At 48.8% G+C, this 17,199-nt stretch overlaps 7 protein-coding genes across 7 annotated transcripts; 4 read left to right on the forward strand and 3 right to left on the reverse strand.

Moving 5' to 3' along the window:
• Window positions 1-276: 276 nt before the first annotated feature.
• On the reverse strand, window positions 277-2,547 carry J7337_000463 (uncharacterized protein; the record flags this gene model as incomplete). The annotated part of the gene is made up of 3 exons (XM_044818216.1): window positions 277-382; window positions 445-2,032; window positions 2,115-2,547. The coding sequence occupies 3 exons, from the start codon at window positions 2,545-2,547 to the stop codon at window positions 277-279; spliced, it is 2,127 nt and encodes a 708-aa protein (XP_044685918.1).
• A 2,773-nt stretch (window positions 2,548-5,320) lies between these two features.
• On the forward strand, window positions 5,321-5,850 carry J7337_000464 (uncharacterized protein; the record flags this gene model as incomplete). Its single annotated transcript, XM_044818217.1, has 2 exons — window positions 5,321-5,399; window positions 5,456-5,850. The coding sequence occupies 2 exons, from the start codon at window positions 5,321-5,323 to the stop codon at window positions 5,848-5,850; spliced, it is 474 nt and encodes a 157-aa protein (XP_044685919.1).
• A 1,272-nt stretch (window positions 5,851-7,122) lies between these two features.
• On the forward strand, window positions 7,123-8,813 carry J7337_000465 (uncharacterized protein; the record flags this gene model as incomplete). The annotated part of the gene is made up of 5 exons (XM_044818218.1): window positions 7,123-7,172; window positions 7,405-7,486; window positions 7,536-7,895; window positions 7,948-8,607; window positions 8,658-8,813. 5 exons carry the CDS (start codon window positions 7,123-7,125, stop codon window positions 8,811-8,813), a joined length of 1,308 nt encoding a protein of 435 aa, XP_044685920.1.
• A 231-nt stretch (window positions 8,814-9,044) lies between these two features.
• On the reverse strand, window positions 9,045-9,891 carry J7337_000466 (uncharacterized protein; the record flags this gene model as incomplete). The annotated part of the gene is made up of 2 exons (XM_044818219.1): window positions 9,045-9,815; window positions 9,871-9,891. 2 exons carry the CDS (start codon window positions 9,889-9,891, stop codon window positions 9,045-9,047), a joined length of 792 nt encoding a protein of 263 aa, XP_044685921.1.
• Window positions 9,892-12,076: 2,185 nt separating this feature from the next.
• On the forward strand, window positions 12,077-13,461 carry J7337_000467 (uncharacterized protein; the record flags this gene model as incomplete). The annotated part of the gene is made up of 2 exons (XM_044818220.1): window positions 12,077-12,230; window positions 12,278-13,461. 2 exons carry the CDS (start codon window positions 12,077-12,079, stop codon window positions 13,459-13,461), a joined length of 1,338 nt encoding a protein of 445 aa, XP_044685922.1.
• A 1,088-nt stretch (window positions 13,462-14,549) lies between these two features.
• On the forward strand, window positions 14,550-15,613 carry J7337_000468 (uncharacterized protein; the record flags this gene model as incomplete). The annotated part of the gene is made up of 3 exons (XM_044818221.1): window positions 14,550-14,647; window positions 14,705-15,519; window positions 15,576-15,613. The coding sequence occupies 3 exons, from the start codon at window positions 14,550-14,552 to the stop codon at window positions 15,611-15,613; spliced, it is 951 nt and encodes a 316-aa protein (XP_044685923.1).
• Window positions 15,614-15,975: 362 nt separating this feature from the next.
• Window positions 15,976-16,865, reverse strand: J7337_000469 (uncharacterized protein; the record flags this gene model as incomplete). The annotated part of the gene is made up of 3 exons (XM_044818222.1): window positions 15,976-16,178; window positions 16,228-16,320; window positions 16,373-16,865. 3 exons carry the CDS (start codon window positions 16,863-16,865, stop codon window positions 15,976-15,978), a joined length of 789 nt encoding a protein of 262 aa, XP_044685924.1.
• Window positions 16,866-17,199: the final 334 nt, after the last annotated feature.

A 17,199-nucleotide genomic window follows, 5' to 3' on the forward strand; every position in this document is an offset into this window, starting at 1 on the left:
AAAAATAAAATCAAGTCATATTCTTAAGAAGATTAAGAACATTTAACTATATAACACTTAAAAAGGTCAATTATTAGCTAGAAAAGCATCTTTAAGAAGTAAGAGAGCATTAATCAATAAGTAGATATAAATAAGTAGGTATACATTGATAGTATACTGTAATATTCATTTACAAGTTCAAGCCGCTCAATATCTTCAACATATATAGAAAATCTGGGTTATAGCTCTAACGCCAAGGGAAAAAAAACACATTTGAGCTGATCATCACAACATATTTTACAGCTTGTTCTTTCCAACAGGCTCCTGAGCAGCAAGCTCCTCATACATACGGTCGATATGCTCCCGGTAGGCCTTGGCGGCCTGGGGGCGCTTAAGCTTAAGCCTAGTAACAATGTCAGCACATATACTCCAAACGAGAAAAAAAACTTTTGAGGGAAAACTTACGTAGGGGTAAATAGACCGTTGTCGATTGTAAAAGGATCAATTTCGAGGTGGGCATTGCGAACCTTCTCGAAGCTGTTGAACTTGTGCTTCTTGCCAATGCCGTCGAGGACCTTGAGGAACTTGGCTTTCACCTTGGGGTCGTTAGCGGCGATGCGGAGATCGGCGACCTGGTTGGGTGCGATGGTCTCCTGGAGAATCTTGCTGGCGAAAGGAGCAAAGTTCTCAACGTCGATACCAAAGATGGCGACCAATGAGGACTGAGTACCGTCACCGTGAACATAGGCGGCGTTGATTAGGTTGGTGCTGCCCATGTAGACGTTCTCAATGCGCTCAGGAGAGATGTACTCACCCTGAGCAAGCTTGAGAACGTTCTTCTTGCGGTCGATGATCTTGAAGCGGCCCATCTTGTCAACCTCGCAGATGTCACCACTGTGGAACCAACCATCGGCGTCGAGGGTCTTCTCGGTCTCTTCGGCGTTCTTGTAGTACTCGCGGAAGATGACGGGACCGCGAAGGAGAAGCTCACCACGAGGGTTAGGCTTGTCATCCACGGTGTAATCAAACTCGGGAACCGACTCGAGGCAGAGTTCCACACAGCACATGGGGCCGCCGATGTTACCGGTAGTAAAGTCACCGCGTGCCTGGATAGATCCGACGGCATACGTCTCGGTCATGCCAAAACCCTGAGCGAAGTGGTTCGCGAAAGCGGCGCGCAGGAACTCTTGGACATCAGGATCAAGCTGGGCACTGCCGCTGACCATGCTGTGGACTCTGTCCATGCCCACGGCGGCCTTGACCTTGGGGGTCCAGATTCGGTCGTACAAGAAATGGGTGTTGGAGGCCTTTCCGGGAGGGAGTCGCATGTTGGCCTTCTTGGTGTCAATGACACGTCGCGAGAGAGCGCCTCGGACACCATCGGCTTCAATAGTAGCAGTGCGAATGGCAGAGTTGAAGCGGTTGAAGAGACGAGGAACTGAGATGAAACCAGTGGGCTTGAGGATCTTCATATCATCAACCAAGCCCAGAATGTCACCTCGGAAGAAACCAATGGCAGCGCCCTCAGCGACGGCGATCTGATCGATGAGTCGTCCGTAGATGTGGGCTAGAGGTAGATAGGACAAGTGGACGTCCTTGCTGCTCACATTGCCATTTGTTCGACCGCCTGCGATGGCAGAAACAGCATTTCCGTGGGTGATGAGAACACCCTTGGGGTTGCCAGTTGTACCAGAGGTGTAGTTGATGGTGCAGATGTCATTGCGGCTGGGAGCACGAGGGGCGCGTCCAGACTTAGCACCAATCTCCTCAACCTGAGTCATGGAGTAGATCTGGATGCCATGTTGAGAAGCAATCTCATTGAGAACGGAGGCCTTGGTGTGAGAAGCCAATTCACCCTGCTCGAGCGGATCGAGAGAAACGATGAGCTTCAGACCGGGTAGCCGGGGAGACATCTTAAGAAGAACAGGGATGTGGGGGAGGGAGCAGACAACACAGGCGACCTCGGCATGGTTGATGATGTATTCTGTTGTGTCGGGACCAAGAGTTTCGTAGAGAGATACCGAATAAAGTGATTGAGAAGCGATACCGAAGTCTAGGAGGGAGTGTGTCAGCAACTACAACCACATGCTCAATGTCTCTTATGCAGGTTCACGGCACAAGAGGGGCAACCTTACCGGCGATCTGCCACTCAGCCCTGTTCTGCGACCACAAACCGACGCCGTACTTTTCAGGAGAATAGTTGATGGCCTTGTGAATCTCAACGAGACCGGCACCGAAATTCTTCCTTCGGACGTCGAAATCACCGTAGTTGATCCAGTCGTACTTGTCCTCCCACTGCTGAGTCGCCTGGTTCCAATGGCGGGTTCCGAGACATCTCGAGTTGGGCCACTTGCGCGCACTCCTCTCAAGGACGTCGTGTGTCGAATTGATACCAGGCTCTAGCGCTGTGACGAGAGGACCATCGCCGACTGCCCAGTGTCGGTAGGCGGCGGTGCGGTTAAGTCGTTCTGTGCCGGGGACGGGAATACCGTAGGGTTTTCCGGGGGGAGGGACTGTGGTGAGCCTCTTGTATAGGGCGTCGTAGTCTTTTTGTGTCTGGAGAGCCATGGTGAAGATCGGAGGCGAGGAGTCAAGTTGTTGGAGGGGTTACAGTTCTGGCGAGGCGAGGCGAGACAAGGACACAAAGACACGGAGCGAGTCGATTGCTGCGGGGAGGGAGGTATGCTTGGAGCTGTTCAGTTACCCAAGCGAGAGAGTGATTGGGAAGAAGACAATGGGTTTGGTTGGTTGAATGCAGGTATTCAGAGGAACACAAGCACAAGGAGCCAGTTGACTGATCCCTTACAGATAATTCACTGGTAAGGCTTAATCACAGAGAATGAAAGCAAAAAAAGGGGAGAGAAGAGGTAGGAAAAGAGGAACGAGATTAGTAGGATTGGAGTTTTTGAAGAAATTCAGTTCCAAGACCTTCTGGACAAGCTTCCGAGCCTGGCGAACGCCATCAAGTTAAGCGCAAAAGTGGAAGAGCGTAGACCGAGGCGCGTTGCGCAGTCTGGTACGCCATTACGCCCATGTGCCTCGGCAGCCCCAGATTTCGTGGAGTAGCACAGGCCTGTAGCTAGCAGAATATGGGATAGCGGCACTTGGAGAAGACCTGGGGGAGTTGATAAAATTCCCCTAATTCATTCATTCCCCCCGCGATACATCCATTGATACAATGTCTCTTCAATCCTTGCTTGAGGCGCGGGACGTGGCCCTTTTTGAGTCAAGTGAACCGAGGATGTGATTACAGCATCCACAGTTGATGCTGTGTATGGGGTTTATTGGAGAGAATGCGGGGGACAGACTCATAATACCTACCCTCTCTGCCTCCTCTGAATGCTCATTCAAATCCAATATTTCAGAGCAACACTTTCAGCTCGTCAGCACTTGTGTCTATGGCTTGGAGACACATCAGCAGCCAGGATACACAGCCAAGAACGAGAAGCAGCACAAGTAGGTATCACCAAACAGGTATACATGCGGTAACACATCAGAATCCATCACTGGTTCTCGTCGTAAGCACCTTGTTGTACCCTCCGATCCAATTCAATGGAAGGCTTGGGCGCCCAACGGACGCTAGGTAACCCTCCCGAAGACCTGGAGATCACTGTCATCAGCTGCCAGTTGGTCAGTTTTCACAGACCGGTACCTTCGGGCCCTTTAACTTTTTCTTGAATGTTTTTCGGTTACATGTGAATATCCATCGATGACAAAAATGTGGCTGAATATTGGACTGAACTGGCTCTTGGTGTTGCGGCCAGCTGATCTGTCGTTCCTCGTGATCCCTATCATATAAGCAATTTTCTATTGGATGTTATATATCCTTGAGGATTGCTTCGTATCTTGCAACCGTATTCAGTTCTTGGTGTTTCGCCCAACACTCCTCAACTCTCCCTGCATTTCACCGCAAAGAGACAAAAGCCTGCAACTGTAAGCGAAGTGTTTGACATCTGGCTCTTTCCAACGTGCCTCATAGTTCTCTCTTGCTGATTGGACCAGCCTGAACAGTCATGAGAATCGAACTTTCCAAACTTCAGCTCGCTAAGAATCTCTTTCTTCTACCATCATCTGTAACCGAGTCTATTTCTATGCTTAAAAACAACCTCGAAACAAAAGCTGCCTCACTGCTAGCACGGTCAGCCAACTGACACAGTGATATTCGATCCTCGAAACGACGTCATCGCCATCAATTATGGATCACCTTACCTAACACCAACTTTTCATTGAGTGTCAAAGCGGTTCGCGTTAACACGTGCACTTCTTGATGGCACTCACGATACTGGATGAGTTGGCATAACCCGTGCCGATCACTATCACAGATTCGTCAGAAACATCGTATCTGGCGCCAAAAGCATGCGATGCATCCATCAATGCTCCCCATCGCCGACGTTGTGTTCGGCGCTTGTTGTCTCGACGAAACACACCCGATAACGATGGATCAAGCGATCTTTTCAGGTCAATTCAAGTTGAATAGCCACATAAGGACATGAAGCAACAGTATTGCTGCAACAAAGATATCTCATCTGGTAAAAGTTACCAAGCTCTTAAGCCTCCTTTTCAGTGTCCCAAGGATTTGCTGCTTAGGTAGGCACAAATCCAACATCTACCGAGATCTACAACAAGCCCGTCTTGCCCGTCTCAAACAACGACACTCGCGGCGTTTCCCTTTTGGAAATTACAGTTGTTTTATCTACATGGAAGTGTTTGATAAGAGAAATATCCCTTTTATGCGGTGGACGGTGGCGGCCAATTACCACCATCAAAACGCTACGTTACTCGGCATAAGGTACGGATACAACGAAAGAAGAAAAAGAGGGACTGTTTCATATCGACCTCGACCCTGTCCGTGTCTCAGGCCCCTTTCGTCAAAACACGACCTGATGCAGAGAACCACCTTGACTCGACGAGATTGGACGTGTGTTCGTCAATGCCTTTAACCTAGAGTTTCGACGATGTTCTAAAAAAAGAAAAAGCTCACATTCTTTTTTGAGTTCGTTCTGTTTTCTTATTAGTGGCCCCTTGACGGGTCCCACGGTCTCTCTCTCGGGCCATCTCCCTTGGATCGTCCACGCCCCCACATGGTCCCGAGAGAATGTCTCGTCAGCAGGTCTTTGGTTTTATATCTATCGATTCCCACGTTTTCGCCCATCGGGCCTATTCTCACGACGATTCCTGTCTTTTTTCTTTCTCTTATCTTATATTATCGTTGGGGCTGAACATACTTGAGTCGTTATTATCTATATCGCATGAGTTGAACTTGTAATCTTCAACTTTTACTCTCTCTCTACCTCTCTCTTTCTGTCTGCGCTGTTTCTTGGACCAAATAACTATTGCCACCATGAGCCGGATCGCTTTTCTCTCGCTGCGAGCTCTGCAGCTAGCTTTATCTATTGCTAGTATTGGTCTGAGCGCGTATGGTACGTTGACGATATCCATGTTGGGCTTCCGTCAGGGAAGTAACTAATAGTCTCAGTTGTCAACGATTATAACCAACGAAGCCGAAACTCAGCGCCCTCGCCGTTTACCTATCTCATGGTCTCTTCCATTTTCTCGATTATTTCGGTCGCCTATCTCTCACTCACTCCTCTGTTCGTACCGCGCATCTACCACCAATATGCCGCTGTTGTCGTCGAATCTGTCAACGCCGCTCTGTACTTTGCCGGATTCATCGCCATTGCCGTGTTCATTGGGTCGCTTATCATGTGTGAGGGGACTGTTTGCTCTTGCGCTCGTGCCGATGCCGTTGTTGCTGCGGGCCAGTTCACGGCGTGGATCACAACAACTGCTTTCACTGCCAAAGATTTATTTAAGAAGGCTTTCCAAGAACCCAAGAAGGATGACGAGGGTCGAGAAATGGGACAGGCATAGGAGATTGAGCAGACGGTACATGAACACCACATAACAAAAGCCTGGGACTTGGTCCTCGAATGATGGAATTGAATCTCTATTGGAAAGGATAGATGGGTATTAATGACAGGCGTTTGGGCATTTTATGAAAGACAAAATAGCAGTGCTATGTTGAGTAGCCTGGCTATACTGTCAAAGGAGTATATCGGCATAGGAGACATCATACCCAACCTGAATTTCTGGGCTTGAATGGGAAACTCGGCGTTTTCTGCGTTCTAGTTTCGCAGCCTTCTGTAGCAGAGGCTGATAGCGCATTTGAAATGAAAGTCAAAGAAGCTGTTGAGTTGGACTGGCTTCTAATTCATTCAACCAAAGCCACTGAGCTATTTCGTTCGGTCGCTCCGGTGTATGTGAAAGTTACGACATGTGATGTGGGCGTCAATAGAGCCGAAGACCCCGAGACTCGGATCGAAATAGGAAGATGTGAAGTCGTACGAGAAACATCATACTTATATAACAAGCTGAGGTAATGTAGTCGGCGCCGGGTGAACGGGCCGGTCGGTGGCTTGAAGATATATATTTCTCGGTCAGTATTTCGCTTGTGCTACAGTCGAAGAAGAGAATAGGAATGCAGTGCGTGGTAATTGCACCATTAGACCCGGGCTTTGGGTCATGGTGGGGGGACATGAAGAGCGGAGGACGATATCATCTGATGTTATATGTTGCGTGGGAGGTGCAATACCACGTTCAGCTGATTGGGCTATACACTTGTATCGGGTTTACGTGACATTCTCTCTGCTGCAAATGTAAGAAGCTTATCTATTTCCTGGAAACCAAATGGGTTCCTGTCCTCATATGACACTGTAGCATTTATCAACCCCGCATATCACCATCATGACAAGCCTAGCTAGGTAATTATACGAAATACGTAATTGTTTCATCTCCTGCCGAGGAGCCAAATCATAAACGGTTCTCGGCGGTTCTCGGTTATTGCACAATTCATACATTTGCAGCTGTCAAACGACGATCAAGCCATTAGCTTTCTCAAACAGTAAAGACAGCTCAAGCAAAAGCGTGGGGAGCTCGATGGCGTGCTACGCGGGGTCCTAGTGAGCCATGCCCAAAGAGGCTTGGATACACAAGAATAAGAGCACTCAAAAGTGCATGTTGGATGAGTTGTGAGCGAGTATAAAGGGGGAATGGGTTGGTCTGTGAATCGCTGCTTTTGCTTACTCTTTGTTCTCCTGTTGTTCATATAGATTAGATCCTTTGATACGGGAAACGTGATTCATCATGGCTGAGGAACTTAGCAAGAACTTTGAGACACTGCAGCTTCACGCGGGGTACGTTATTCATTGTTAGCCTCGGCTTTGGTGCTGGGCTTTTCGACTGCTATACAGCTGTAGTTGAGTGCATAGAATTGTTTACAAGAACTCAACTGACTCGTTTCTTCCAGAGCCGAGGTTGATCCGACCACCAAATCGCGAGCTGTTCCCATTTACGCTACAACCGCATGTTCTCCCAAGCCTCATGACGCTCTCATTCATGAATTACTCACTAATACCGCATTTAGAGCTATGTCTTCGATGACTCTGCTCATGGAGCTAGGCTCTTTGGCCTCAAGGAATTTGGCAACATTTACAGCCGTATCATGAACGTGAGTTCTCAACTCCCCAACCGGCTTAACTCCCCACTTACACTACAAGCCAACTGTCGATGTCTTCGAGAAGAGAATAGCAGCTCTCGAAGGCGGCGTCGCAGCCCTCGCTGCCTCATCAGGCCAGGCTGCTCAGTTCCTCGCCATCAGCACCCTCGCTCAGGCTGGCGACAACATCGTCTCAACTTCTAACCTCTACGGTGGCACTTACAACCAATTCAAGGTCTTCTTCCCTCGCCTGGGCATCAAGACCAAGTTCGTCGATGGTGATAAGCCTGAGGACATTGCGGCTGCTATTGATGATAAGACAAAGGCTGTCTATGTTGAGAGTATTGGAAACCCCAAGTATAACATTCCTGATCTGGAGGCTATTTCCAAGGCTGCTCATGAGAAGGGTGTTCCTGTTATTGTAAGTCGACAATTCTGTAGTCTGGTGTCCGCTAGGCTAATGGTTATTTTAGGTCGACAACACTTTTGGTGCTGGTGGCTACTTCATCCGCCCTATCGACCATGGTGCTGATATCGTCGTTCACTCTGCCACAAAGTGGATTGGAGGACATGGAACCACAATCGGTGGTGTCGTCGTTGACTCTGGAAAGTTTGATTGGGGCAAGAACGCTGCTCGATTCCCTCAATTCCACGAGCCCTCTGAGGGATACCACGGTCTCAAGTTCTACGAGACCTTTGGCAACATCACTTTCATCATCCGCGCCCGGGTCGAAATCCTCCGTGACCTCGGTTCCACTCTCAACCCCTTTGCTGCTCAGCAACTACTCCTCGGCCTCGAGACTCTCAGTCTCCGCGCTGAGCGTCACGCCCAGAACGCTCTCGCCCTTGCTCAATATCTTGAGAAGAGCCCCTATGTCAGCTGGGTTTCATACCCTGGTCTCGAGAGCCACCCGTACCACGAGACAGCTAAGAAGTACCTCAAGAGAGGCTTTGGTGGTGTTCTGAGCTTTGGTGTCAAGGGCGGTGGTGCTGGAAGTGAGGTTGTTGATGGCTTCAAGCTTATTTCTAACTTGGCCAATGTTGGTGATGCTAAGACACTTGCTATTCACCCCTGGAGCACCACCCATGAGCAGCTCTCTGATGATGAGAAGCGCAGCTCCGGTGTCACTGAGGTATGCATTTCTTAACACTTGATTTGAGTTTAACTTGCTAACAAAAACAGGATTTGATCCGAATTTCGGTTGGCATCGAGCACATTGACGATATCATCGCCGACTTTGAACAGTCTTTCAAGGCTGCTGCTGATGCCACCACCAACGGTCAGAAGAAGGATATCCCTGTAGGTGACAAGGAGGCTGAAGCTCCTCTTGCTCCTTAGAAAGATGCAAGACTGAGTGTTTGAAAGGGACTGTGATTAGGATTGACATGTTGAAATACCCACTAGGAGATTGAAGAGATGAGAAAGCGATAGTGTTTATCATGAAACTGTGCAATACCATTGGCTTGTGAACTTGCTTAATAATGACAAAAGAATATCCATATCGCTAGAAATGTCTCCTTGTCTGTATGTAACTTACGACGACGCCATATCCCTTCTCGTGACCTATACTTAGTGTTTCATTCTTTGAGACTGTAACCTCGCCGCTTCGGTCCAACCTTGCACCCCGTATTCACCGGCCATGAGACGCGCCTGGTCGAGGGTGATGTTTTCATAAACGGGACTCTCCTCTGAATCGTGCGTTTCCTTGTCTATCCCTTCGATTGCGGTAGCATGCTGATGAGTTCCCTCGCTCTTGGGTTCATCGCCACGAGAGATGCTCCGGCCATCGATGCAAGTAGGCTCATCCCATAATCTCAAAGAAAGAACCATATGGATACCAAGAACATCTTTGACCTTTCCATCGATCTCAAACACCTTATGAGGCCGAATTGAAAACCCATCCTTTTTGTTGCCAATGATTCCAACCTGCGCGCACAAGATAGCATTATCAAGTTTATCTCTAGTCCTGATAACCCACTTGGGCATGGGTCTGAATGAATGGATATATCTCTTTGGGACCATGGCGTCCGGCCCATTCTTCGCTACAGCCTTCCTTTTCTTCCCGACTACTCGGACTGCTTCCCAACTTTGATAGTGAACACTCCTGATAGTGCCCTTTATCTCTCTGACCACGGCTGCGGTGCGAAGCGACTCCTCTTGTTGGATGAGAGCGACCGACTTATCGAGTTCTTCGAGTTCAATGGTGGTTTCGACGAGAGATGGAAATTCGTCGCCAATCTCTGAACGGGCATTTCGAAAGTCTTGTATGAGTTTGCGAGCGTTTTCGATGAGCTCGTCGTGGCTCTTGACTCTCCCGATGAAATGACCACTCTGCCATGACTGGAGGATGAGTTAGTTTACCTCCAGAATGAACTTATGTAGGGTATCGTTTTACCTTTTTGCAATAATATTCCATTCTTCTTTTCTGAATATTATATGAAGAAGGCAGGTAACAGATGAGAATTGTCACGGCCTGGTATGTTGGAGGCTGATGTTGTGACTCACGTTCACAACTATGAGATCTACAGTCCCGTGACCACTCCTTGAAGATCCTATCATTTCAGTCGTCATTCTGAGGCACTGAAACGTATTGAGCTGTCTCCAGTCGCTGTGAACAAGTGAGAGCCATTCCTTTGAACAGGGACATGGTAATCAAGCTACCCTGCATGTGCCAAGGTGCAGGAGCCTGGTGGTGTCAAGATGACACAGCAAACTAGACCTATCAACGACATGTTGTCTTTACTAGAGCTCATCAGATTATTCAAAGAAATAGGGCTGTGTCCTTTCCACTAAAGCATAAAGGTAAACATAATCATCTGAATGACGAGTATAGCAAGGCGAGTGTGGAATAGACATAGGATTCTTTCGGAAGAGGGATCAGGATGGAAAGAAAAAGCAAGGAAAGCATTCCGAACTCTTGTGAACCGATAGAAATGCACGTGTATCAGCCAATTGGACATGTCTAAAGATGCCAGTAGCTTCCAGCATCCGTCATTATAAGATACCCGGCCGCACAAGGTGAAGGGACAACGCACCGAGAGTAAAAAGTGGTAAGACCTCAGTTTTGCAACTTGTATTCAAAAGGCACTTTCGTGCTCTGGTCAGCTATGAAACTTGACCAAGCCGTGATAGACACGACCATATCAACGTCCACATATTATATTGACGAGTGCTAGTAGAGACATGTGACTTACATACTGTTGCAGCTCTCTTGAAACTGCAATAAGTCCGAAAAATAATAAGAAATGTCATGTTCATCATGAGTTTATTGATCTTGTTAACCAGTACTTTGGCCCCATGAGTCAGATGTGACAGCGTTAGTGATTTTATCCTATGTGAATGAAGACCCAAAGAAGAGAGATCATGATCGGATACTAGCCATCAAAACATGGACAGCACTTCCATACTATCAATGACCAGACTCGATCCCTATCAGCGAGACATGAATTGACGCACTCGCGTGTAAAGTCGTCAATAATGATTTAGAGAGACATAAACGTCGCCACTCGAGACATACTGGCTCCTTAACTCAAAGCGTGACTTGGGTTAGAAGTATAATCAACTACAATCTACAGAACGACTTGCGACTCGTGTTTTAACTCTCAGAACCAAATATCAGAGTGGCCCCAGCCGCATGGGTACATTGCTCCTGCAGAAGCAACTGTGCTTGAGGATGCAGATAGCTTTTACGTGGCTGATCTCAATGTTCGCACAACAGATTCTTTCTGTTTGCCATTACTACAACCGGATTCTACAACCTGACAGCTTTAAGCTACATAGTACTTCTCTATTGATGCGCAACAGCATGGTGACGAGTTTCTGGATATGTTCATGGCTGAGTTTCGAGAAGACAGGATGTGTGTGATGATAAGCTGGTATGAAGACCAAGAAACGGGGAGTGGTTTCGATGAGCTAGTTTTTGTAGGAAAAGATGACGATGGGTATTTGAAGGGAGCTCATGGATCATGTTAATGAGATGCCGAAGAGTGTTATTACCTCTTAGTTCGAACCAAGATGCTTGGGTAATATTGATGGATGATATGCGAATGTACTATCGCAATTTGAGATTACCGTATTTCACTAGATGCAGATTCAGCTCGTGTAGAGAATGCAGGGTCTTGACGGAGAATGTGATCCGAATGTCATCGCAGGATAGGTCGAAGAGTCAGTGGAACATGAGAGAGCGGGGGATCGTCACCAGGCGGCCGACCCTTGCAAGGGTGGTAGTGGCTTAAGACAGTCCAGGATAGCTTCAGCCATTTGAGCTGAGGTACAAATTGTGAGAATAAACAATGATTACAAAGCCTCAAAAAACGAGACAATCAAGCATATTTCTAAGTCTATTTCTTAGTCTGAATACGACTCTTTCCAGTATGAATAATGATGCGTTTGGGTGGTGTAGCACTCAAGCTTTCAGCTTCAACCAACCACCATAAAATAGCTGCACGCGCATGGCTTGGTAATGGTCCAGTCAGCTCTCCCTCATCAACTAGGCGCGGCTGAAACAAAGGTTAAATCTCTATCCATCTTAGAAATCACACATATAGAGCCGCCTCCTCATTCTTGTCTCCCGCACACCTTTCAATCTCAGTTGAAGCAAGATGAACTGTAACGAGCTCCAAGAGCACTCCAGAGCAGATTGCTTCCTGGTCAAAAAGCCGAGGGCGCTGCAATGGTTCTATAAGGGACAGCTTGTCAAGGAGAAAGAGGAGGAGCGCCAGGCTGGTCGCTTCGAGCTGTTCTTAGATCTTTTATGTAGGTATTCCCGTGCTATCATTCCAGCCCTGACTTACACTCTGTAGATGTCGCGATTGTCGCCAACTTCAGCGATGAGCTTGCTGAACATCCTGATGGTGCTCATCTAGCAAAGTACATACTCATCTTTGCGCCGGCATGGCATATCTGGGCTGATCTCCGCGAGATCATGAACTCGTATTATACCGATGATTTACTGCAACGACTCATTATTCTTTGGGTCATGGCGCTTCTGGTGCTGTATGCGAACAATGCCAACGATGCAGATGAGGACATTACTGCAATGCGGACTACCGTCGGAGCGTACCTCGTAGCCCGCTTCACGACCCTCAATGTATTCCTTGTCACCTCGTTTGCAGCGTATCAGCACCGCACACAGGCCCGGATCATGGCTGGGTTCATGTTTGTCGGTCTTCTCATTACCATTCCGCTTTTTCTTGAGGACATAAACATTCGCGCAAAAGCCGCCATCGTTGCCGTGGGCATCTTCTATCAAGAGGCGACATGGGCGCTTACTCTGAGTCCCTGGATCAAGGCTAAGCTACATTTGACTTATAGCACTGCAGTTGACATTGCGCACGAGATTGACCGAATGGGCGCTTTCTTTATCATCATCCTCGGCGAGTTTGTATACAGCATCATTGTTGGCAACAAGACGGGCATTGGCTTGACTTCAGGATACGCCAAGGCTGTCTGCACGCTGATTATTGCGTTCGTGCTGAACTGGGTATATTCCAGCGGCGATGGCAGTATTCGCGCAACACATCCGATCCGACGATCTGCTTGGACAGCCTTTGGCTTCTTTCTCCTGCATCTACCTCTATCAGCATCGTTTCTCATCGGAGGCCACATCGCCGCTGCAAGCACTGCGATTGAAGAGTTTGAAGACGGGCAGCGCTGGCTTCTTGGCGGAGGGCTTGGAGTTGGTATGTTTTGTCTCTGGATCTACGGGATGTTATACAGGGTCGAAGGGGAGTGCACTCTTTTCATGGGACAGACGACACGGATCAGTATGAGGTTGATAATTGCGATAATTCTTGTCGTGATTCCGGAGTCACATAACCATCTCAACGCTGAGAGTTTTATGTTCGTTATCATGGCTCTGTTTGCTTTCCTCTTGATATGGGAGACCATTGGGGGCTTATCCAGGACTTCCAAGTTCTTTGAGCCTTGGACGAACAGAAATCCGCCGCCGGAGGAGGATGACAGAGAAGGCTTGGCGGGCGAGTAATGGGATTGTAAGGCACCTTTCAGAAAAGGAATTGGCATATTGGATCGTGTTCGGATCATAGAGAATGATAGTGGGACCCTTCTCATGCAGGACATTGATTGACTTGAAGCTATAGTGCACCGCCACAGTAAGCGATCGCCACTGTCTGCGTCATTCGTGGCGTATGCTAGGTATAATGAAGCTTTCAGGAAGCCGCGGGTTCAATATGACTGATACCTTATTTTGGAATCTGGAGGAAAACGCCGTGAGGCAGCCTACCTGTGAATACCACCTCAGACTAAGGTAGGTTGTCACCTTTGCACGGCAATGTGCTTGAGTGACATAACATTGAACAACCCGTTTAAAATCCGAGAGAGCTAAGCTATTCCAGGATCATCAATGCATGCGCAAGCAATTCCAAGACTTAACCTGCAGAACGCACTGTAATTGTAACTGCAGCTGTAATTTTAGGCCACCTTGGCGCATGTCACTCATCTACCCACCCAATAGACATATTTCACTTCTATTTGGATTGGATGCTTCTAGAGTCAGTCGCTCGCTAGGTAGGTACCCTAATGAATAGAAGGCTTGCTTGGTCGGAGACCGGACGAGGAAGCCGCGGACAGGGTGGCTGTGCTTTCTCTACATGACAGCTCTTGCACCAATGGCGTCACCTGTGCTTCGCATGTTGGGGGAGGGGCAACCAGGGTTTCGGTGATTGCCCCTCCAGCTCCAGATCCAAACTCATCTGGCTTCTCCAAGTGGCGTTGACACGAAACATTCAAGGTCACAAGTGGCAGGTGCCAGATTGCCAAGGGAAGTAGGCAATGTGCTTAAATAAGGTAAGGTAGTCCCTCGTAGTCTTAGCTTTTAGCCTTAACTTCCCTCATCCTTGGCTCTCACGTATTGATCTCGATATTCAACTTCCCCTCTTTGCCTTGACCTTACTTATTCCTTGTACTACAAAACCTACTTATACCCACCTGCTACATCATCGACTCTTGTTGATTCCTCAGACGTCGACCTACCACAAATTTCTCGCACAACATCGTTGCTGCACTCTATAGCAACATCTTTATCGATCGTGTACTTTTTCAAATCCTACTTCGATGGCCGACTTTGCTCCCCCGTCTGGTCCGCCTCCCCCTAAGGCCCCCGAGGTTCCTGCCGGATGGGCCGTGCGATGGAACGACCAATACAAAGAATGGTAAGAGATTCACTTTGTCTACACGCGCGCACAGCGTCGCTAACATGCCCACTACAGGTTCTACGTCAACATTTACACAAAACAATCGCAATGGGAAAAGCCCACTGCTCCCGTCTTTCCAGCTGATGATGCCGCGCCCGCCGGCCCTCCGCCCGGTTACGACCAAGGCAATGCGCCCATCCCTACAGATACCAAGAAGAACCCCTACGAGGACCATCGCGATCAGTCAGCTGGTGGTCCTTCTGAAGATGAAGACGCTAAGCTAGCTGCGAAGTTACAGGCTGAGGAAGACGCCCGCGCTCGAAGTGGTCCTGGTGGTCCAGACGTTCCTGCGGGATATGGAGCATCAAATAGTCCATACCCTCAGAGCAACAGCCCGTATCCTCAACAACAGGGCGGCAGTCCTTATCCCACAGAACTTCCCCCTAGAGAACGTGGTGCTAAGAGCGGTGGTGGATTCTTAGGCAAGTTGCTCGGCAAGGGAAAGCAGATGGCTGGAGGCCACCAACAAGGCGGTGCCGGTGGTTACGGCGGCGCGCAGGGTGGATACGGAGGTGGTTATCCTCAACAACAGTACTACGGCCAACAGCCCCAAGGCTATCCTGGACAAGGTCCTCCAATGGGTTACGGTGCCCAACCTCACTACGGCGGTGGTTATGGCGCACCAGGAGGTTACGGTGGCTATGGTGGCGCTCCTGGTTATGGAGCTCCTCATGGCGGTGGCTTTGGTGGTGGTGGCCGTAAACCTGGTGGTGGTGGTATGGGCATGATGGGAGGTGCTGCTCTCGGTGCCGGTGCTGGTCTGCTTGGTGGTGCTATGATCGCAAACGCTTTTGATAACGACGAACAAGACGCTTACCAGGATGGTTTCGGTAAGTCTTCATTTCAATTCTCTTTAGAAATAACCGCTCGCTAACTCTCTTTACAGAGGATGGTGCTGATTTCGGCGATGATGGTGGTGACTAAAGAGCGTCATACGTTCTGCATGCATTTGCTGAAGAAGATGGAGTCTCAGTGTGACATTTCCGACTTGAACTCGAAATTGGTTTTGCTTTGTGATATTTTGGGCAGGATAGGCATTGGGTATGGAACGAGAATATGATGACAATAGGCTGCGCGCAACCACGCCGTGACTAGTAGTTAGGCAGCTAAGGTTATACCTCTACAATCAAGTGACGAGCGAAGATTCAACAGAATAATGATCATTGGTAAATGCATACAATGCCGTATCTCATGATCTACTTCTCTATCGTCCACTTATGCCCACAGGGCTGTGTATCCATCCATCTAACTTTTTAGTCATTATATGCCCAAAAACTGCGCAGAATTTACCGTCTGACGCCCTGATTCTTAGTGTTGCCGTTACCACCGCTGCTGGCTGGGGTGCTCTCCTTGGGCTTGGAACCAGCGAGATACGCAGCCATGTCAAAGTTGGTAAGAGGATTGTCACCGGATGACTGACCGGTCATGGCGGCGCTCAGGGGGCTGCTCTTTCGCTGGGCCTCGAACTCGGCGCGCATTTCAGGGTCCACTGTATCTTGTTAGTACAAGTCTTGTCGCGAGTGTGAATGATTACATACTGCTGTCCATGAGCTTCGGCATGCCCACCATGAGAACCAGACTGACGAGAGCCATAAGAATCATGGGGTTCTTGAGGATAGCAAAGACCGAGACTGCTATACGTTAGCGCTGACCGGTGCACGGAGTTTGCAAAGTGAGACTCACACTGCGGCCTCTCCATGAAGTAATTCTTTCCCCCAATAGCCCGCAGCTCAAAGCCTCGCCCCTTACTCCCCTCCTTCACCTGCACGACCTCCCCCTTATTCCCCCAGTCGTTGCCCCGATACGTCTCCCAAGCCCTCACGATTCCCTCCTCCCCATCCTCCGCAAGCTGAACATCAATCCTCAACGGATGAAACGCATCAGTCGGACAGTGAACATCAGCAAGGTACGAGCCAGGCGTGACGTTGTGAAAGACAAAAGTGTTGGCGGAGGACAGTGGCGCGGAGAAGTGGACGCCTGCGGAGGAGAGGGTGGCGTGCGTGTTGGCGGAGGACAGTGGCGCGGAGAAGTGGACGCCTGCGGAGGAGAGGGTGGCGTGCGTGTTGGCGGGGATGCTGAAGGGGTTCGGGTTGGAGGGGAGATAGAGGGTCAAAGAGTCGGCGAGAGCGAGGGGGAGGAGCGCGAGAAGAGCGCTGGTTTCGAAGGTGAAGCGCATTTTGGGCGGTGGAGGTTGTGAGAGGTGAGGTTAGATAGAGGTTGACGTTGTGACGTTTTTGGTGTTGGAGGAGAGAACAAGTGGGCCAATCAGATGGGGGAGATGTGCGGGTGTGGCTTGGGATGATGCAGCCACAGTTGAGATCTTCTAAGCTTGATATCAAGGCATGGATGCTGAGATTGAATGAGTACACAGTAGTCAATTGGTGGCATTCGCATTAAACAATCAAGACAATTTGAAATTTCCAGTTGCTGTACTTGACTGACTGCTTTCTAAATGCAATTTCTTTACCTTGAAATCCGCAACACATCTTGTTCCACCAACATAAGAATAA

The sequence above is a fragment of the Fusarium musae genome, chromosome 1 (assembly GCF_019915245.1).
Source record: "Fusarium musae strain F31 chromosome 1, whole genome shotgun sequence".
Taxonomy (NCBI): domain Eukaryota; kingdom Fungi; phylum Ascomycota; class Sordariomycetes; order Hypocreales; family Nectriaceae; genus Fusarium; species Fusarium musae.